Here is a 22467-nt window from a genome sequence, read left to right as displayed (position 1 = left end):
TTGTCGCCAATACTCTCCAAAAACTTCCAGCATTGCTGGCGCAGTGCTGTATTGCCCTCCCAGAAGATGTCAGAGTGACTGAAGTCCCTCATGAGAACCAAGGTTTGTGATTGGGAAACTGTTGCTAGCTGTTTGAAGTAGGTCTCATCCACCACTTCCTTCTTGTCTGGTAGTCTATAGCAGACCCCCACCACAACATCACCCTTGTTCTCCCCTCTGACCCTAACCCAGAGACTCTCAACAGGTCTATCTCCAGTTCCATACTGGAGCTCTGAGCAATCATATGGCTCTTTTACAAAAAGTGCAACTCCTCTTCCTTTTCTCCCCTGCCTGTCCTTCCTGTTTGTACCCATCCATGATCATGCTGAAGTCATGTGAGCTCCCGCCAAGTCTCTGTTATTTGAATCACGTCATAGTTTCATGATTGTGCAGGGACTTCCAGTTCTTTCTGCTTACTTCCCAGGATCCATCCATTTGTGTACAGGCACCTGAGGTAACTAGTTGATTGCCCTGATTTCTCAGGAAATATGAAACCATCTCCCCTGCTGCCCGCTCCTGCTTGCTCTTGCTCCAGGTCTCCTGCTTCCTCACTTTCCTCAGGGCTTTGGTCTCCATCCCCCAGCAAATGTAGTTAAAAGCCCTTCTTCTTAGGTTAGCAAGCCTGTCTGTGAAGATGCTTTTCCCAATGTTAACATTTCATCTCATTAACACAGGCTCAACTTAGTTTTTAGATCAACAAAATTAAACTATTTCCTGTGGCAACTAGTAAATGTGGGGAAAGGTGCTAAGTTAGGAATTTCTCTTCTAAGTTGAAAACTTTGCAATCCAAAGAAATAAGAAAATCAGAGGGTGTGGACAGGCATTATGTTTGTGTTGAGAAAAACACTTTTTCCTCAGCAGAAATAGAGAATGTATGGGTGTTCAAGCAGCTTTCAGTGGAAAAAGACCTCTAGTGATTCTATCACAAAGTATTAGCTCTTGAAACAGAAACTTCCTGCTTTCTAGTGGTGTGTGTGATACCTGATCAGTTACACATAGCATGTAGGGCTGTGTGAAGCTTTGGTCCCTGATTCGATTCAGCAGAGATTCAGCCCGATTCAGTGGCTGAATCTCTGAATCCAAATCAAGTCAAATTTTAATCTTTTCGAATCGAATCAGAACCCTCCAATTCAGTGAGATTCAGAAAGATTAAGCAATTCAGACATAGACACAGCTCTAAATGTTTTTTCTACATATCTCTAGGTAGCAGGCAGCTTGTGAATGCTGAGATGCTGGGGTGTATGGAGTGTCCCAGAGAAGCACAGGGGGTTCCCCAGCACATTTGGCAGCAGACCCGGAAGTGGACCAGAAGCACTTCTGGTCCACTTCCAGGTCTGCCAGGGAGTGCGCTGCCCCTTTCCCCCCTTGGCTCAGTGACTGGTGCCTCCTGGGTCTGGGGGGGGGGGGGGGCACCCAGGCTCCCCCACAGCTGATCACTGAGCCAGGGTGGGCGGGCACGCACGCTCCCTGGGAGACCCGGAAGTGGACCAGAACTACTTCTGGTCCGCTTCCCGGTTTGCCACCGAGCACATGGAGGGTCCCCCTACACTCCTGTGGGATGCTCCATGTGCCCCAGCATCACAGAATTCACAAGCCACGCTGGTACCTCGAGGTATGTAGAAAAAACATTTAAAGCTGTGTCTATATCCGAATAGCTGATTCACCAAATCAGCATCAAATCTTCAAATTCAGATTCTGCTGAATCAAATCAGGGACAGTGATCCTAATCAATGAATTGAATCACTGCGACAAATCCAAATTGAATAGGGCCCACTTCACACACACCCCTAATAGCATGATGGGGATGCCTAGGAGTCTCAGTATCCCACAGTCTTCCACTCCCCCTCCCTTCTCTCAAAGGGGAGGGAGGAAGGGAGAGAGAGTGGCTTGCTCCATAGGAGCCCACCAGGGAGCCTTGTGAAGACCTTGCTGCCATGGCTCCTTGAGTACTGATTCCCACTGTTTTATGTTGAGCAGCTCTTGGCACTCTCTGGGGCTGCTCAAATGATGGCACTAATTTCTGATGTCTCTGAGGCTCCCCAGCACTGTTCAAGAGGTGCTGGGAATGCCTGGGGGTGCTAGGGTAAGGAGAGCAGTTCTTGCTCCAAATGTTTTCACAGTGCTATGTCCTGGAAACTCTAAGCACAGTAACTGGACAGCTGTCCAAACCCAGAGAATTTATGGATCAGCAGGTGAAGAAAAATAAGGGTTTGGGTGAATTTTGTGGAGCTGTTTATGTGCATCGCTCATTGTTAGTTCCCAGTTTATAAAAAGATGTGGCCTATAAAGAATATACAGCCATGTGCGTAAAGAGAGTTGGTGGAAAATCAGGAGTAATTTTTGTGTGCATCTTTCTGGGCCATGCAAGCCAGCTCTAACAGTCATTCTTTAAGTGCGTATCTGTGCTCCCAGGGTGAAGCTGAAAAGGGGAGATTGCCGGACAAAGGTCGAAGCTCTGTCTTTGATTGGTTGGCTACAGTTCATGACAGCTAAGCTACTCCCTGGCTTTCTCCAGTGCTTCTCCAATGACTTTGTTGCAGTACGCCGGGAAGCTTGCCTTACAGCTGGAGCCCTCAGGATCAAAGATGAGACTGTGAGTGGCAAAAACCCTTTATACTGTTCCTGAGTGCAAAGTGAAAGCAGTTTATGCTCCTTTTATTTTATTTTTGTTTGTTAGGAGGAATGTCTTGAGGATGTTAGTGATGCAGAGCTGAGTAATTGTAGTTTGTGAATTTTTTTTTCCATACAGAGTTAAAAATAATTATGTCTCAAATGGCAGGGCACATTGAGATACTGCAAACAGGTATACAAATATGAGTAAAGGAGACAGTGGAACAAACGAACTCAGTCAGGAACTGTCTTTGCTCACTGCATATATATATGCTTAGACCTTCACCTGGAGACCAAACAACTATGAAATGTTGAGGTAGCTTACAGAAAGTTTAGCTGACATTTGGAATAATTGCTCCTAATTTGCAGTCTTCTCATCTCTTCCTAGTTGGAACCAGAACAGAACCCTAAAGAAAGAGAACCTTTGCAGACCATATATGCACCTCATTGTCAAATCAAAGATTCTGTGAATTTCTGTGGCAAGCAAAATAAATAAATAAAGCAGTCATCAAGGCCAGTAGTTCTGGCACTACCCAGGCAGGTTTTGAATTGAGAAGGAATGATTCCCCCTCCTGAAAGGGCATGTGTTCTTTGCCAGAGTCAAAGACTTCCTGTAGAGGTTATACCAATAGCAGATTGCTCCTCTCATCCCTTCTGATCACAAATCTGATGATCCTCTACAAAACAAACCCTTTTGTCTCCAATTACCATCTCCTGCTTTCTGAATTTCCCCTTCTATCTACTCCCATATCACCTTACACACACTAGGACAATATTCCAACTAATGGGCTTTGCACTAAGCTTCCTCGCTCCAATTCCTGGTCAAAAACCTTCAGAAGCCCATCTTTTTCCTGAAGCATTCCAAGTATAATGTCCATACTCTGCCCTGTGTGAATTCTGTCCTCTATTGTTTTCACGCACTCTGCTAGCCTTTAAACTCTTTAGGGGAGGAATCTGTTCAGTGTGTGTTGCAGGTTGCATCCTATACAGCATCATATGCATGTATGATCCTATATGTATAATAAATCATGATACGAATACTATTAACAGTGGTACTCTTCTGTCTCAGGTCCTTAAATGCCTTTTGAAGACAATGCAGAATGATCCTCACTGGAAAATCAAGGCCTTTGCCATCAGAGGTACTGCAGAATTTGTTGCTAAAAACCCATGTCCTTAAAAGGCTGTTCTTCATGAGGATTTTAATCATTTACTTGGTTTTTAAAAAAAATACATTTTGAATTCCAAAAATAAGTTTTTAAAAGAAATTTTAATGCTAGACATGACACACATGAACAGAGTAAATCTAATAGTAACATTATACCAGTGTCCTTCAAACAGAGTAAGAAATCTAACACAGGACATATATTCTGAAACCTTGCTATTCTGTGTGTCCTAGAAGGGCTGACTGTTAACTTTTAAATAAAATCATTTGTCTGAATTCCACACCAGGAAAAAAACCACTTTTCTGATGGAGTTTTTGTTGGAAATAGGACACCATGGTACCCAAAACCATTGCAATCCAGCCAGAGGAACAATCCCTACCATGCTATAAATTCTTCAGTTATCGGTTTTAAATGCCAGAGTCCAGTGTAGCAAGCATGGGCAACCTATACAAGTGTCTAAAATCCAAGATAGTAAATTAATTTATCATTTGGATTTTGTAACCCATGTATAATTTTAGGGTGCATCATAAATCTTGTAAAAGTTTATGCTAATTTTCAGTCTTGTCCCCTGCCAACTCTGTGGCTTTCCATAGAATATTTGGTCAGATACAGAACCTTTGGCCTATCTTTCAGGCCTGCTTGGGAGCTGTCCAAGGTATCTCATTGAATCTACCTCAGGAGCTATGTTTCTCAGGAATTACAAAACAATCGTCTGTAAGGATTTATGAGTGACTGGAACAAGACTTGAGAGGGCACTGCTGGAGGAGATTAAAATAATCACTAATTTCATGGCCTTCAGATGAAGTGTAAAGCGCTTCTTGAGTTCAGCTTTTCCACAAATCTAACTGAAACAGTGAGAGAGAGAATATTGAGGAAGTGGGGGAGAAGAAATGAAGGAATAAAATAGAATAGTAGACAGAGAATGGGAAGGAAATTAAAAAAAAATCTTATTACCTTGCCAATGCCTGGCAGCAGGGACCCCCCTGGTGGCAGTAGCAGCAAAGAGGCATTGGCAGCCCCTCCACTGTCAGCACTTACACATCGCCTATGCTCCTAGTCCATCTTTCCTGTCTAAAGGAATCATAACGCAGTTATACTGTTACAGGTGCATTAGATGCAGCGTGAGTGCTTAGCCTTTCAATCTATTCTCTGTATCACATTTAAATATTTACAAGTCACCATAACACCATAAAAAATCTTATATATTTTTTTTTGTTTTCCTGTATTGCTGCAGCCTTCTTAGTATTTTCCACACCGTGATTATTAAAAAGTGCATTTCTTAAAGCTTGCTACCCAACATAGTCACTCAGTGAAATCAAGAAGTGCTGCATTTCAAATTTTTTTTAAATGTCGCTTTCAGAATCATAATTGTCTTGCGAATTTTATTCCTCTACAATGTAAACAAATCAAATGATGGATTGCTGAAAAGGATGGGGTAAGGTTATGACCAGTAAATAATTATAGCTGTACAGGCTAAGAAGGATGTAATCAAATTCCGTGCCTCAAAATATAAACCATTACCATCTGGTACTGAGGTCCCCTCTTCCTCTCCTAGGTAGTACTTCACAACTGGCCCAGAGCACATTACTTGTTTACCATTTTTTGTAACAGTAACACAACTATCTGCTGCAGACCTCTTCTGACCCTGCAGGTAAACACTGTATTTTCTAAGAGTCTACAAACATTAAGTCTTTTGGAAACCTAATACACAGAAATAAGCACCTGAGTTAATGCTTCCACCCAGACCTTAGCATGGAAAATCAACAGATGGAAAATCAACATCACTTATTTTTTCTTTCTTTGGCAGCATTGGGCCAAATAGGCCATGTTAGCCCCCTGCTGAAACGTCTTCTTCTTTGGGCTATTCACTATGAGGAGGAGCCAGGAGTACGAAAGGAGGCCTGTCGTGCCATTGTCACCCTCCACTTGCAGGATGAAAGTGTTCAGGCCACGTTATTGGAGAGAGTGATTCTGGAGCCAAATGAGATGGTCAGAGAGTAAGTCGCTGTACATGCTCTGGCTAAAGAAAGCTCTCTCATCCTGTTCCTTTCAGCAGACACCCCATTTGATAACCAAGCAGCACACTGCACAGTCTCATGAATGCTACATACTTACAATATAGCAGAGATGGTGCAATAAGTGACTTGGAGGATGCTCCCCAAGTCAATTTTTATCCTGCACACACCTCCATTAAGCCTCCCCCATGGACTCCAAAGCCTACCTTTCCGAGTTCCTAAAGTTCATCACTTGGGATTGAGGAGCTAGATGGAAGGAAGTGTAGATATTCTTCTGTCACATCATTATTCAACCCCCTGCACCCACTTTACAAAATGTTCATCTCTGCCAAAACCTCCACAGTCAGGAGGTGTTTCTGTGTGCCCCATCATAGTCTCTCTTCTCACTCAGGTTGTCCAGACTGCTCTGGACCTGAAGTTGGATGTTGTAACTTACATAGGGAGGATCAGTCAGACTTCTCTGTTTTACCATAATTTCACAAGTGAAATGGAACATAAATGCTCTAATTCTATGAGTCTTAAACTGTAGTTCATAGTACACTTGCTAATAGACAGTGGAAAGGAAAAAACTGGCTGGCAAAATGGAGCTCGTTGCCAGCATTAAAGAAAGCTAAAGATAACCAAGTACCTTTCCAATATTGATTTTTTTCCTTGTAAGCAATTAATATAGTTGCCACAGATACATCATGGATTCTCAAACATGAGGCAAGAGATCCAGGAAACACTATTAAGTTCTGATCTGTATTATGGATAAACATTGAGAACTCATGCCTTAATTAAAATTTTAGCCATTACACCTTTCTCTTGATGAAAAGTGATATGAGATCTTTCAAGACTAAGGTCCCAATTCTGAGAGTGTGTGTATGTGTGTAGATAAGATCAAACTAACAACGCAACTGACTTTCATAGTTACACTTGATCTTACCTCCCAAGAGGCCAAGAAACAATAACCCTGTAAAAGCTAACATCTCTACCTAAGACCAGCGCCCTAGGACCGGTCAACCTATCAGTTTTGCTTCTCGGGGGAAAGCCTACATTCTAGCAATGTAGCGTGTTGTGACACTTCTTCAGAAATAACTTCAGGGGAAGAGGATTGTCCTTAAATGTGTGTACTGAACGATATATGGGTAGTATGCCAGCACTGAAAAAGTTTAATGTGATAATCATACTTCCCTAATACCCTCCTAGAACCCCACCACATCTGGTACTTCTCCACAATTCTGTACTCTCAAGGCAAAATCTGGTGATGGACTCATCCATGCCAATAGGGGAACAAAATTCTTTCTTTCAGCCCTTTACACTACTAATAACCTCTTACCTCCATTTCACACATTTGAGGTTAATGAGAAAATTCAGCACAGATTGGAAAAAACTTGGCTGGTGTCCTGATAGAACAGTAACTTAATTTCTCCTTATAGTTATTTTATGATATTCTGCCACGTATATGTAATAAATCTTCTTATCACTTCCATTTAGGGAAATGAATCGAGCTATGAAGTCTCTCAACTTCCAACATAAAGAGGATCAGAAAACAATTGAGAAAATCAAGAATGAGGTGATAAGATACAGGGCTCTACTCACAGATGAAATTTGGTCTGAACTCTTGATTAAAGGACAGGAATACAATTCCCTCTTATTGATAAGGGGTTAGGAGGCAAGTGATTTCCTTCTGAGCACCTCTGCTACTTCCCTCTCTACATCCCTATGTGACACACTGCTATTAGAATTGTCCCAGCTAGTGGATACATGTCAGAAGACAGGAAGATGGGGTTCACCATCAGAGAGAACATGGAATGGAGATAGCCTCAAGTGTATACTGGTCAGAGTCTCAACATAGCATCATGTATCCAGGTTGTAGCCATATTGGTCTAGAGGCAAAAGGAATCAGAACTCATGGTAGAGGTGATATCTTTTATTACAGTTTAAGCATCACTAAAAATAAGCATGCTTTTGCTACTATGCATTAGGGCAGCCAAATGTGCATTTATTTAGTACCTCACATTGGAGGTTCTAAATGTGCATAAGGAAAAGTGCATTAATGCATGTGTAGATGCACCCAGTATGGATAGTATTACAGCCTGACTGGATGTTACTGCACAAGTTCCAGTATTGTATCTGCAATCTCTAACCACCTCTACAGTTCCATTAATGTAAAAAACCTGGGTTGTCCCACATCCAGGAACCAAAGCCCATAGTTTCCCTTCCAGTTTCTAAATGGCACCTGTGTTTTATCAGTGCAGTTAGCACATATTGGAAGTTTAGGGATCAAGTTAAAAACAGAAATTAATACTAAACTAACAAATAATGATAACTGAACGGAGTTATTGGTCATTTTATTGACTTGAGATGTGCAGATATTTTCATCTGCTGCAACAGAGAGAAGGCCTTTCTGCAGAATTTTCATCTAGTTTTATGAAGAATACACAGAGCTTTAGATAAGGAACTTATGAATACAAAGAGCTTTTTTTTTCCAATGGAGGGGAAAATAAATTGTATCTTTTTTGCATTTGCCTGTAGAGAAGTGATTTTAACTACCTCCACCCCACAACATTTAATTCATTTCTTTCTAACTAAGAATTTACTTATGCATGATGAAAAGGTGGTGACAGTCCCACCAAAATCCTGATGCAATAGATTGGACATATTCACAGTTTTGACCCCAATGGTTAGATGAATAGTGGGGGGCCTCTCTGTGGACCAGATCAGGCCCTCTGTTGCCCCTAAAGGCCTAATCTATCACACAGGGCTAGATGACAGTGCCAGGGGCTTATGGGCAGGGTGGCTGATCTATCCACTGTACTCATTCACAAGGAGCTGGCAGCAGAGTTTAATTACTAGGTTTAATGGCCCAACTGCAACATGTGCTTACTTGCCTTTCTGCTATAACAATTGAAGGTAAAAAAAAAATTACTGGTGTTTGTCTGCCTAGAGTTCCATGAGGTAGAAGTTTCCAATTAGAAATGTAATGATTTTTTACATCCATCCCACATGCATATGTTTTTGATCCAGATTTCCAGCCTCAGCCAAAAGGCATTGGTGACCCAGAAACTGCTGAAACTTGAAGAGATTATAGACCATCTGTGGCAGAAAGCCAATCGAATCTATCATGCGGAGGAGCATAGCTCTGACTACAAGGATATACTGAAAAACCTGACAGCTGCTCTTGAATCCACTTCCATTGGTAATCACTGCGTATGGACTTAGATAGAATTTGTTGTTGTGACCATCCCCATAGGCCTTAGTTATTAGTGAAACGAAGCTGTATCATTCAACATGCATCACACCAACACTGCAAGTTATCCAAGGAATGGACAGGCTGTATATATGAGGCTTTACCTTACTAGGTAAGATTCCCAGGGACCAAATTCTCCAGTCTGCCAAGGCCAAGCAGTACAAAACATCCTCAAGACATCTGGAGATAGCTGGCAGGGAATCTACCTTCCTTAAGGGAAACTCTACCCCATCTTTAACAGTAACTGCCTTTCCCATCTTACTTCAGTTAAGGAGTGACTGTTGTGTATCTTTGACATGGATGGAAAGGCATGATGGAGCAGAGTGCCACTAGGTCCAATTCTCTACTGGCACAAAGTCTACTATGGAGCTCGTACCAGCTGCAGAATTTGGCATACCTTTCTACTCTAACTTCCTGTAAAGCAGTGCACTAGCAGATCACACACAGAAGTGGCCATCACTTGTACATCACAACTAAGAACCCATATGTTTGCCAAAGAGAGTTAATAAGTTGCCCTGAAGTGGTGCTTTGAATTACCATGGGAAAAACTGGGCTGGGGTCCTGAGTGCTATGGCTGATAGGAAGCAGCTTTATATTAATTATGGAAAGAGGAATTGGCATGTCTATAAAAGAGCATGAGATACTAAGCACTCCTGCTTAGAATGAGCTGTTTCCCATGGAAAGGAAGATTAAAACTACAAAAACAAAGATCTAACAGCATCCTTGTACTTCTTACATAGCAATATCTGGAAACACCCACTTCTCTCTGTAAAGTTATAAGCTTGTATTTACTCTGTAAGGTTAGGTGAGATTAAGGACAAGCAGGTACACCCATTAAGGACAACCCTACTCTGTAAGGTTACAAGCTTGTATAAGCTTCTCTCTATAAGGTTATAAGCTTGCATCTACACTGTTCCCGTGTCACCTACTGTGTTTTAATTTAGGCTAGTGCAACTTACACCTAGAGGAGAAAGATGTAGGCTTTCCTCTCTTAACAAGAAGGGATCTATGAAATAGTTCCCCACCCACAAAGCTTCTTGATATGTTAGTTAACACCGCCTTTGAACTCCCTGGGTACATCTACATGAGACATTTACTATGGAATAGAGTAATTAGCTCTGCAGTAAATGCCTCTGCATCTACATATGCGGCCCTGTTAAAACACAAGAAACTAATTAACTCTGAGGCAGGGTAGTACTTGTATTTACAAGTACTATCCTACTGCAGTTTTTTACACTGCAGGAATGCACGTGTAGATGCTGATATAACTGGCAGAGGCATGAAGGGGTTTCAGTACAGGGCTGCCTACTGGCTAGCCCCACAGTGAAGCACCTTTGTGCCTCAGCCAGCCCCTCTGCAGCATGTTGAGCCAGGTCAGAGCAGCCCCAAGCTGGTAGGCTGACTCGCTGGATCCCTTGCCAGCTGCAGTTGCTCAGTGTGCTACGGTCCCAGGCACACATGGAAAACGCAGCATCTGGGAGCAATAAACTGGCACGATATGTGCTGGAGTTAACGGCATCACATTAATATGCAAATGTAGATGTGCCCCATGATACATGCTATCCCCCTTTTCCATCATGAACTTGCTCTACAGGTTTTTAGTGCTAAATCATTCATAACTGTGTAACACGGTAAAGCAATCTGCATCCATAATTTAATTTTCATATATTTTACAAACTACTGAAGAACCTTGTTTGAATGCTGCCTGGACAGAGCTATCTTTAATGTAACTACGTTCAAAATTATGTAGCTTAAAATCAGTTTAGTGTGCCTTGAAGCTATTCCACCAATGTAGAAGCTGCACAAGGCATTCTTTGGAAATCTCACAACGTCCAACTATACCAATAAATATATATTTACTTTCAAACCAGGAAACAAACACAAAGCTTTAATACAAATTACTTATTTATATAAAATTGAGGGCCATGTTTATGACAGTATTTAACTTTTTAATGACTCAAAAGCCATTGGCACCTCACATAATCAAGCCCTATATGAATCTGTCATTTATTGATCTGAATGAACAATTGTTTAAATATATGCTCTGCTGCACATTGTTATCAAATGCCCATATAGATGGCCCAAACAGCCAGAGCTGCAGCACAGCATTCAGATTGATTATATAATGCCTCTTCATACAGCAAAAAATGTCTCTGGCAGTCTTAATGCACATTATTCCAAAACATGTCAAAGTATGAGGTGGTAGACCTTATTTTGTCTCATATATGGCAAAGGAATGTGCAAACTAGCTTGCAGAGAGTATTAAGGAATAATTACAGCAGCTGTGATAACATTTAAGTCTATGCCACAGTGGACATGCTAGATACCTGCTTCTCGTGTACTTATTCTTTAGAAAATGTTCTCTCTTTCGACCCAGGAGAAAGCTATTCTTCCACCACAATGACTTCTAAGATCGGGACCCCCAATTCAGGTTTACCAGTATGTGCAAGGTAGGAACAAAATAGGTTTATTTCTTTCCAAATCAATCTGTATTTATTTTGCTCATAATACAAACAGCTACACAGATACTAGAGGTTTCTTGGTAATCAACAAGCCTTTCTCAAACAAAAATGTGGCCAAGGAAACCTTTTCATCTACAGAATTACATGGAAGGTTGTCCACAGTGACATACTTTGGATAGGAAGTAAGCAGAAATTCGATGCCGTCTGTGAACTCGGGATCTATCTGCAAGTACTTGAGCTCCTCCTCGTGGTACACTCGTGAGTTTTCTGTTGTGTAATATAGCACCATGCCGTTTTCATCATTACACAATCTAAGGACCCCACGATGGAGCAGCCGTACCTGAGTCTCTTTTTTTATTGGTATCTCAACATCCAAGGCACCTCCATCTTCCCATCTGGCTGGAAGCCCATGTACACTCAGCATCCTTTCAGTTTCTGTTAGCACTGGAGGTAGACAGTCATGGAGAAATGACTTAGCTTTCTGATCCACTGCAGCATCGATTGGTGCATAATCCACCAGCTTTTTCATCAAACTTTGCACCTTTTCCATAAAGGCACTTCGGCGAGAATCAACCATGTCTGAATTCTGGACCCCTGTGTATTCCAGGTAGTCTAAAGGGAGCCCTTGCCTGTACTCCACATCTTCGTCTATGGCCATCTGCAAGGCAGCTGGGAGGAGTTTCTCAAGTAGGTCTCCCCAAGAGTTCCTTTGGTAGGAGGATACTGTTATGTGGAGTGAGTGTGCATCAGGCAGGCAGTCCCCTTGATGGATAAACCCACGTGGAAAGTAGAGCAGGTCACCAGCTTCAAGGACGGTGTCCAGAACAGGTTCCCCAATTTCTGTCTGAGCAAAGTTGGGGCTCGAGAACTGGGGCAAGACCTCGGCCTCACTGCGCGGGGCGTAGACACGCCAGTGTTTCTTCCCTTCCAGCTGGAGCACAAAGGCTTCGATGTCATCATAGTGAGGCGCAAAGCCCTGTGTGCCAGGGGGTGTCAGGTACACATTGGCACCCACCATGCTTCCGAACTGCTCCTGGAGGATGGAGATGAAGTGCCAGACAGTGGCAGAGAAGGCCTGCGGGTTCAGCAGGCGCAGGGAGCAGCCGCGGCAATAGAAGTCCCACACAGTGGCCGGCAGTGCCCGGCCCACAGGGTTGTGGGTCTCCCGGACTCCAGCCACATAGCTGGTCACGTCCAGGTGAAGCCCAAAGTGCACGCAGCCACCCCGCAAGATGTCATCCAGCTCGGCTGTGGAGAAGAGCCCCTGATAGTAGCTGGGCTGGTGCCGCTGTATCAGGAGGGGCTGTTTCTCCCAGCTCTCCTCCAAGAAGCGCTGCGGTGGCACTGGGGCCAGCATCCATTGGAATAGCTGGGCTCCCCGTTGCCTGCTGTGTGCCACCTCGCCCAGTTCCCGCAACACGGCCCCCACGCCGGGGCTGCCGGGCCCACTCCCTCCTGCTGCTGCTGCTGCTGCTGCAGCGCGGGGCACCGGAGTCGGGGAGGTCCCCTGCACCTCGGGCCCTTGGCTTGGCAACGCGGGCGCGGGCACGGACCTGCTGCCCGCCTTTCCCCGCCGGCTCCTCCCCGGCTTCCCCCTGGCCGCCTCCGGGCTGGGGCCGGGCGCTCCGGGCTGCAGCGGCGGGGCGGGACAGCCCCCGAGCCCCGCTCTCCTGCTTTGCTTCAGCCGCTTCCTCACCCGGCGGCTCCGCGGGGACAGCACCAGCCCGCGCCGCTCCAGCCCCGGCCCCGCTCCGGCCGCGGAGCGATAGACAGACAGCGCCGACACACGTGCGCCCAGCTCCATGCTTCCGGCCGCTCTCCAGGCTCAGCGCGCATGCGCGGCGGTAGAGTCACGGCAGGGGTGCGCAGCTCCTCTTCCGGGTGGGGAGGTTCCGACCCCAGGTCTGTCACCGTCTGTCCCCCAGTGCTGTCATGTCTGCTGGTCTGAGGTCTATATTGAGCAGATTCTTTTTGATATTGGGTGGTGGAACCGGAGCGTGCTCCATCCACTCCATGCATTGACCTGGTATTGCAGTGCTTCCAGGACCGGTGCAAAAAAACAGAAGGAAAAAAAAAATGGTCTCCTCTAGATTATTTTATTTCGGGACAAATGAGATGGCAAAAGCAAAACGTTCCTGACCCCCAGAATCCCCTGCAACAATATTGCAAATATTATCTTGTGAAATGTTGCAACATAGTTTTTTGGGATTGCTTGTAGGTTCATTCGTTCCCACCTGGAAAGATTTCTCCAGGTGATTAACCACTGTGGCAGTTAGGCCCCCTCTGTGCATTACCCGTATCACACAATTACCTGGTTAGTTACAGAATTACCTTGAGACCAGCTCCATATGCAAAGTAGCTATCATATAATAAAAGGCTCCAACCAACTATAAAGTTAGACCTTGAAAATGTGCAGTAGCTTTATAGGTGGTTGCTATTGAACTTTAATTTGCAAGCAGCATCTCCCCAGTGGCTGACAGGGCTCCCAGCTGCAGGGGTGCACCATGGCCAGTGTGAAACCCTTGAGCCCTAGGGATCACAGCTATTGTGATCCCCAAAGCTTGGGGGGGGGGGTGAAACCCTTGGCCCACAGGGGCTCTCAGCCCAAGCCACACTTCTCACAACTAGAACCAGGAGCCCTGAGCCCTGTCAGTTGCTGGGACTCTTGGTCCTGGCTCCATGTGGCCCTTGTGGTCCCTTTCAACAAAGGCCCAGGATCAAGCTTCCTCTATACCAGCAATAAGGTGTGATTAGATCTAATATGTGATCCCACAGTCATACCTCCTGTCATGTACATATATATATATAAAGTCTATGTTGTTACCCTTTCACAGTTTTGTTGTAATAATACATTTGTATATAGTTTAAGTAATTGATTTACTGGGCTTGACTCTATAGGGGATGGAGGTGGCCACTGGGCTTCTGTGTCCCTCCACAGCACACTGCCCTGCCAATAATTCCCTCAGCTAGAGATGGGAGTACAAACCTGTGTCCACCTGGGCTACACATATAAAAAATTAAGGTAATTGTTAAACAAATTGTGAAGAATGTGTAGTTGGTAACTTGATAAACCGGTGTCCTGTTGATTCTAGAGACAAACAGCCCAAAGCACTAACTGTGAATCTTTTTTGTGTAAAGCTCACATAAAAGTGGTCATGAATTGGGACTGGGAACAGGGGCCAGAGGCAGAGAATCCTTCTCTCAGGCTGCTGAGAATTAGTGGAAATGTGACCAGTGCAAGTGCTCTATACTGGGGCTAGGCATAACCAGTAAATACATATCCATCTATTGACTGTGCCTCTGTACATCCTTTCCCTATACTCAAAAATACCTTCACAGGACTAAGGTTGAAGATTGCACAGAGCTTGAGAATGGAATGTAAACAGTATTATGTGGTTTAGGTCTGGGATGGGCAACCTTTAAGTATAAGGCACCTTGGTCTGAAAATGGCTGCTTATCCCACCATTGTCACTGTTACTGCCACCACTGGGTCACCTGCCACCATCTCAGTCCTCCCTGCTTTGTACTCAGGGCTGCTGAGCTTCCCTTCTGCCACCACTGCTGCCATCCCTTACCCCTCACCACAGATTCCCATCATCACATATTATTGCCAGCAACAAATTAAGCAGCAAGTGAAGCAATAGCTAGAGTAAGGGGGTGCTCAGGAAAGAGGGCAGGTAGAGCTGGGGTGGCAAGTGGTGTTTCAGAAAAACTGTTCAGGAGCATAGGAATGCAACTGCACTGCTTCTCCAGCTACAGAACTACTGCTGCTGTCTTAGCTCCATAGTCGAAATCATGGTCAGAGTGTTAGCAGAATTTTCAGGTCTTACCAGGTATTACCTGACAGGGGTCACAATGTGAATGCTTCTGTTATGTCCCCCACCGCTCAACAGAAAGCTCAACAGAAAACACAAATATGTGCCTTTCATCTGAAAAACAATGGGCACTTTTACACATGTTCCAGGGGTGAGGAGTGCAGCGGAAAAACTGAGTTTTGCTAAGGCTCTTGACCATAGTGTAGGCCTTCCCAGAACTGAGCAATTAAATTGTACAGAGTGCCTTATAAGGCAGTGGGAAAAGTGAGTGGTGTGACTGGTACTGTGGGCTAACCAGGTACAGTAGTTTCTCTAAAGGAAAGGAAACCAGAAACGGTATAGGATTGGAATACCTTATCTAAAAAGATGAGATAAGAAACTTGAGGACTGGACAATTTGGGGTGAGAAAGCTACAAAAGTAGTGGATACAAAAAGGAACAGCTGTGTGTTTTGCATTGCCACCCTGGAGAGACAGGAGCAACCTTGGGATTCTTGTTCAAACAACAGGGATTCCAGAAACTAACATCCTACTGTTTCCCCCAACGGCATGGGTTCCATGTTGGGGTCCAGAGGTACCAGACCCCAGCATTGGGCAGGTAGCACTGAGGCCTTGGTAGCTGTCTATCTCACTGAGGACGTGGAGCTGCTGCTCTGCAACCCCTTGGCCTAATGAGCAAGCTACAGTCAGATGTAGCAGGATCTGGCCATGGTTGCCCGGGAACACCTGTCCTGTCCACCGATCAGTGTTCTGAGCAAGGGGGTGTTCAGCATTGCTGGGGATGTTGTGACACCCCACCGCACCTCCTTGGATCCTGGCTTGGTGGAGCAGCTGGTGTTCCTCATGGTGAACCACACACTGCTGGGGTTCCTCAAGCTCCACGTGCAGACAGAGTGAGTGCCACCTTCCTCACTCCGTCCACACCTATTTCCGTTGTATATTTAAAAAAAAAAAACATTTAATGCCCTGCTTTCAGAGCTGGAGGTGACATTCACTCTATCACCAGCCAGCAGGGGAAGAACATGTCCCTGCTGAGCTCCCTTGCCAGGATGAACTTGGAGGTATGGACAAGGGCTATAGGAAAGGAGGAGGCCCCAGGTCCTGGGCACGACCTAAAACTGCACCCTGCCAGGGTCAGGAGGCTTGGTGGGACTGCCAGTGGTGTGGCAGCCCCCAGGAAATGCCAGGACTGCAAACCTCCCTGGTGAAAGGCAGGTAGGAGGCACCTGAAAACTTCCAGCCACCATATGCATGCACAGTCATAGTTTCATGGTTGGTAGGGTCAGGAGAGACCTGAGCAGATCATCAAGTCCGACCCCCTGCCATGGGCAGGAAAGAATGCTGAGGTCAAATGACCCAGGCTAGGTGATTGTCTAGTCTCCTTTTGAAGACCCCCAGGGTAGGAGCAAGCACCACTTCCCCTGGAAGTTGGTTCCAGATCCTAGCTGCCCTGACTGTGAAGTAGTGCCTCCTGATGTCTAGCCTGAACCTACTCTCAATCAACTTGTGGCCCTTATTCCTAGTTACTCCTGATAGTGCTCAGGGGAACAGGGACTCTCTTGTTCCCAGCAGGTCCCCCCAGTAAATTTATAGACAGCCACCAGATCCCCTCTCAGCCTTCACTTGTGGAGGCTGAACAGGTTCAAGGAAAGCCCAGACCTGTAAGATCTTTGAGAGGCCTGAGGCTTGCTGGTTGCAGTGGAGTTGTGAGGTTCCAGGTGAGCTTAGCTGCCTGGGATATCATCTGTGAGGCATGGGCTGCAGTGTAGGGAAGATATGGAGCTGTGGAATGGATGTCACCCGTAGACATCAGTGGCCTAAATGCTTAGCCTAAAAGATTAGCAAGCTTTTGGGTTTAAAACAGTTTGTCAGGCTGAGGAAGCATCTGCAGGTGGTACATGCACTCTTCCTGGATGGAAGGAATAGTAAGGAAGCCAGAGGCTGGTATGCAAGGCAGGCAAGAAAGCCAGTCAGTGAAAATGTAAATTGAGGTGTCTGGGTTCGGGACAGGCTTGAGTAGGGGGAAAGGGGGATATAGCAGGTTAAAGTGGAGAGGTACCTGGGGAGTCAGATGTCGGGCAGGTTATAGTTAGGGGTGTGTGAAATGGGCCTTATTTGATTCAGATTCAGATTTGACCCAAATCAGGGACAGTGATTCAATCTGTTCATTCGGATCAGTATTCCTGATTCTATTCAGCTGAATCGAATCTAACGATTCAATGGTGATTCAGTGAATCAGCCATATCAGACACAGGCATAGCTTTAAAAGTTTTTTCTACATACCTTGAGGTAGCAGCGCAGCTCATAAGCACTGTGATGCTGGGGCAGATGGAGCGTCCCACAGCAGTGCGCGGGGCTCCCCAGTGTGCTCAGCAGCAAACCCGGAAATGGATCTGAAGTACTTCTGGCCCACTTCCAGGTCTGCTGGGGAGCGTGCTGGGTGCCCCCCAAACCCCTGCTGGCTTGGCAATTGGTCACATGCCCCCCCCAGACCCAGGAGGCACCAGTCACCAAGCTAGGGGGACATGGTGGGGGGCCCAGCACACTCCCCAGTGGACTTGGAAGTGCTTCTGGTCCACTTCCAGGTCTGCTGCTGAGTGCACTAGGGAGCCCCCCATGCTTCTGAGGGACACTGCATCTGCCCCAGCACTGTAGCATTCAGAGCCCCCGCTACTAAGAGGTATGTAAAAAAACATTTAAAGTTTTATCTACATCCAAATTGCCAAATCTGTCCGAATCTCTCCAAATAGATTCGGAGAGATTAAAGGGTCCTCTGATTTGATTTGGATTCAGAGATTCAACCACAAAATCGGGCTGAATCTTGACCAAATGGAATCAGGGACCGAAGCTTCTAGGCGGCTGATGAAGTGAAGTTCATAGGCTCATCTGTGAAATGTGTTTATCTAGGGACACAGTGGATTCTTTATCACTTTAAGTCCTAAATAAAGGCTGGATGGATATCTTTCTAAAAGATGTGCTGTCTCAAAAAGAAATGATGGGCTAAGTACTAAAAATACTTGGTTCAATTTTCTAACCTGTGCAATGCTATATGTTACACTAGTTGAGCATAGTAGTCTCTTCTAGCCTTAATTCCTATGAAAGTTTAATTTTTTTAATATTTGGAAAGTGTTTTACAATTTTCAGATAGAAAGTGCTACATGAAGGCAAGTAGTTGTTCATTACTTTTAATTACAAGAGCAATCACAATTAGGTCAACTCCAACTTTGATGCGTACAGAAAATCAGTAGCATACCAGGAAATTTTTCTGGGTATTTGGTCCCAGATCCTTCTGCAGTGGTAGCATAAAGAAGATGCAGCCCTTGTGTAGGGTTTCACCTGTACCTTGCTTCAAATTTTGCTTCAATTTTTTTCATTTCAGTACTATGTGGAAACTCCACCAAGTCCCTGGACATGGAAAGCCATCTTCCTATCACTTGAATCTCACCACAATGAACAGGCAATCCTGTAGCAGTAAGGAGTCAATCCCAGTGGAAAAGGGACAACCCTCATTGTCACTTTGTAGGTAGAAGAAACCATCTGACTTCTTTGACCAATATCAAGCGACTAGAGAATTCCCTAGAATGACTCTCGCTGTTTTCTGCAGGACAGAAAGCACAGGAATTCTGACCAGTCCCCGAACTCATGAAGACATACTGCTAGACTTTGGCAACTGTGAATGACCTTTGACTGGAAATGTGAAATATCTCTTGATAACTGGATTGTTTTGTGAGTTGTTTCTCCATAAAGTTGCCTTGCTCTCAGCAGACATTTTATATGGAGATTTTTTTACTAATAATGTTAGTATGTCTCTCACTGGAGAAGGATTATAATGGGATATTGTTAATTGGACAAACAAGTCTGATGGTGGATATACATTACATACATTTCTTTCCTCAAACCTGTTTAGGATAGTTCAGTATAAAGGAATCACATACCTTACTAAGAGTATTTCTTGAGAATGAATGAAAATGAACATTGTTCACATATTATTTAATTAAAATGGGTAGGTGAGATTAAGGAACAGCAGGTACACATCTAAAGCACAAGAATGTAATGTTAGGCCAGATGCAAGATTCCTGGGAAGTGTAAAATCTTGGTATGAAGCTAGAATGACTGCATTCTATTTAGTAGATGTTTTTGTTCAGATGGGTTTCAGAAGGAGATTCTAAATCCAGTTGGCATAATGCCTTTTGGAAGTACCAAAAGGAAGTACTATGCCTTGGAAGTACCAAAAGGAAGTACTAAAAGATGGTGCAGTAAGTACCCGTACTGCGCCATGTGCACTGAGCACAGTTATTTTTAGCCCCTACATTACTGTAGCAGCATGCTATATTGGGAACACATTGCTACAGCGACATAGGGGCTGGTCACGTGTAGATATACCTATGGATGTTACATCGCCATAGCGCTTTGCTACAGCAACATAGCATTATGTGTAGACGTGCCCATTGAATCACAATTATTTGTCCTACCTGGGATGTGGCAGCTGAGTCTGGATAGAGGTGGGCAAAATGTGGCCTGCGGGCTAGATGTGGCCCAACAGGCCATTCTATCCAGCCTGCGGGGCACCTAAAAAATTTAGAAAATTAATATTTATCTGCCCCTGGCTGCCTGTCATGCAACCCTTGGTGGCTTGCCAAAACTCAGTAAGTGGCCCTCTGTCTGAAATAATTGCACACTCCTGGTCTAGGGCCATTCAGGGACTGAGGCACTGATCAGGGTCAAGATGGGTGAGCAGAATTTAAAAACAAACTGGGTCAGGAAGCAAGGTTAATCTGAGAGTGGGGTCTAGGAATGAGTTGAGTCAAGGAGCTGGGAAATCAAGCAGAGTGGAGTCTAGAAACAAGCCAGGGTTTCCAGCAGCATTTGCATCAGTAGCTGAACTTCCTAGGCTTTCCAGCTGACCAGCAGATTATGGCAGATGAGCCAGAGGAACCCTAAAATAAAGGTATAATGCTGGAAATGGATTTCTCTGATGCATAGAGTCTCAGGGTGTCCATGGATGTTCACCTCCAGAGTGGTGATCTCCCACTCCCATGGGTCTGGACATTACAGGTGAGTCATCTGTAGTCTCAGTGGTCTCTAGCTTCAACCATTGTTATAATGGGATTTATGGGGCCTGGGCTACAGCCTACTACCCCAGAGTCCAGTAAGACAGTTAGTCAACAGGAGGACTTGACCTGGGACTTGGAGGTGGATGAATAGCTGTAACTGAGGGTTATGGGGGTCAGGTTTGTTGCAGGATTCTATTACTGAGTAAGAGGAGTTTGTGGAGACTGCAGCTGGCTCCCCCTTACCGCATTTGGGGTGGCTTATTTGCATGGTCCCCTGTATTGGGGCAGAGGACACCCTTTGGAGGCACAGATTGTGTTGGCAATGGCACTTCCTTTCATCTGGGGTAAGACAACACTACCCCTTCCCCGAGTTAATCTGGATGAGTTTGGAAATAACTACTATGGACAGGGACCTGGAAGGGGTAGGGAGTGCCTTTTTCCTCCCTCCACTCCTGGAAGGAACGGTGAAGATGTACTGCCAGGTCCATGAAGGCACTGAACCCCAAAGGCATCTCTACTCATGCCAGTTCATTTTTTACCTCATCCTGGAGAGCCCACCAGAAGTGATAAAGGTAGGACACTTCATTTCAGTGGTGTTTGCTGTGTAGTAATGGAAAAGGGATGCATAGGTGATGGTAGTCCCCTGCCTCAGTGAAGGTTCCCTAATGCTCTCCATGCCCAGTGAGGGTCAAACATCATGGAGATTTCTTGAAGGAATGCCTCCCAGCCCTAGAGAACAGGGCTGTCATGCTCCACCATAGACTTATGACAAGGCTCATTTTTGCCTGATCCTTGGAGTAGGTTGAGCAAAGAACAAAAGGTGGCATTCGATAAGAAACCCCTTGAAGCAGCACCAGTCCCCATGTAGCAGGAGAAGGGGACAGGACCAGACCTGCAGGACAGGCCTAAAGCACAGTTATTTCTTCCCACAGCTGCTGTGCCTTTTCAGCACTGGCTATTCTTCTGGTGGTACACAATCTAGGACTGGAGGGATTGGTGATTGGCCAACAGCTGCTGTATACAGGCTTTTAGGACTTTTCAGAGACAAGCCAGAGTAGATGGTTTTACCTAGCCTGCAGGTCTTCCCAAGGCTGCAGCATTCAAAGTAGTGAGTCTGAAGGCACCAGCACTGGATTGTGTTCCATGCTGAGCCTTCTTCATTGAATGGGGTGGTTCAGGCAAACTGTCACATTGGGGCATGGATGATCATGTCTGGAGCCTCTCCACAGATCAAGGTGCTAACCAGGGTCAGGATAGGTGAGCAGAATCTGGTGACAATCCAGGAGCAGGGTCTAGGAGCCAATTGAGTAAAAAAGCCAGGAGATCAAGCAGAGATTAGAGTTGAGGAGCAAGCCACAGGGACCAACAATGCAGTATTGGATCAGGTTAAGTCCCATTGCCAGTACTGTATCCAGGAAGTTTGGCACCTGTGGCAAGCCTGCAGCAGCAGCTGGCCTTCGCCCCACACACAGATCTGGAGGGAACATGCCCCTCCCCATGCTTGCCTGGGATGCCCTTCCCTCATCCTGGTGCACCCCCAAATGAGCTGCTCGCTGCTCTGTCACGCACCCTGCCCTGGCTGGCCCATGCCTGTTGGTGTCGCTTCCCTTTGGCACCCAGGGCATTCACCCCACTCACCCCCCAGCCCCCTTTTCTATGGTACTGCCTGTTGCCCAAACACTTCATGGCTCTACTCAAGCGTTTATATGGGGAAGTCAAGAGTCAACTGACCTTGGCTGTCCACTCTGGTGACAGGGAGTGGGTGAAGGGTTAGGTCCTGTGGCTTTAGGCCAACCTGGATCAGTCTAGGTGATCAGCTCTAGGGTGGCAGACTAGGCTGAATGGGTGTGTTGGTTGGGTTGAGGCCATGGCCTGATGTTACTGTGGGAATGTGCGTGTTCTATCTGGGAACTGTCATCCTATTAATGTGCTATAATGAGTTCTATAACCATTTTATAGAATATCATCAGTTGTTATTTTGGGCTGAGCTGGGTTGCTTTGTATTCAGACAGTCAAATATAGACAGACTTATTTTATCAGGTTTTATTACCCAAGGAAGAGAATTCAGGCTAGGTTGGA

The 22467-nt window shown here is 45.4% G+C and overlaps 2 protein-coding genes across 2 annotated transcripts in view; one reads left to right on the top strand and one right to left on the bottom strand.

Moving 5' to 3' along the window:
• The window catches only part of HEATR4 (HEAT repeat containing 4), a 49575-nt gene extending 30363 nt beyond the window's left edge, over positions 1-19212 (top strand). The window contains exons 10-16 of the mRNA XM_019552267.1: positions 2452-2632; positions 3719-3788; positions 5620-5809; positions 7304-7382; positions 8837-9008; positions 11437-11509; positions 18714-19212. Coding sequence (XP_019407812.1) covers positions 2452-2632; positions 3719-3788; positions 5620-5809; positions 7304-7382; positions 8837-9008; positions 11437-11509; positions 18714-18861 — 913 coding nt within the window. The 3' untranslated portion in view covers positions 18862-19212. The remainder of the gene's footprint in view (positions 1-2451; positions 2633-3718; positions 3789-5619; positions 5810-7303; positions 7383-8836; positions 9009-11436; positions 11510-18713) is intronic.
• On the bottom strand, positions 11530-13349 carry CUNH14orf169 (chromosome unknown C14orf169 homolog). The gene has a single exon (XM_019552266.1). It carries the CDS (start codon positions 13323-13325, stop codon positions 11577-11579), a length of 1749 nt encoding a protein of 582 aa, XP_019407811.1. The 5' UTR covers positions 13326-13349; the 3' UTR covers positions 11530-11576.
• Positions 19213-22467: the final 3255 nt, after the last annotated feature.

Source organism: Crocodylus porosus, unplaced genomic scaffold, assembly GCF_001723895.1.
Source record: "Crocodylus porosus isolate Cpor-Errol unplaced genomic scaffold, CroPor_comp1, whole genome shotgun sequence".
Lineage (NCBI taxonomy): Eukaryota > Metazoa > Chordata > Crocodylia > Crocodylidae > Crocodylus > Crocodylus porosus.
Note: the sequence above shows the minus strand (reverse complement) of the source record. Positions and strands in the feature narration are given on the sequence as shown.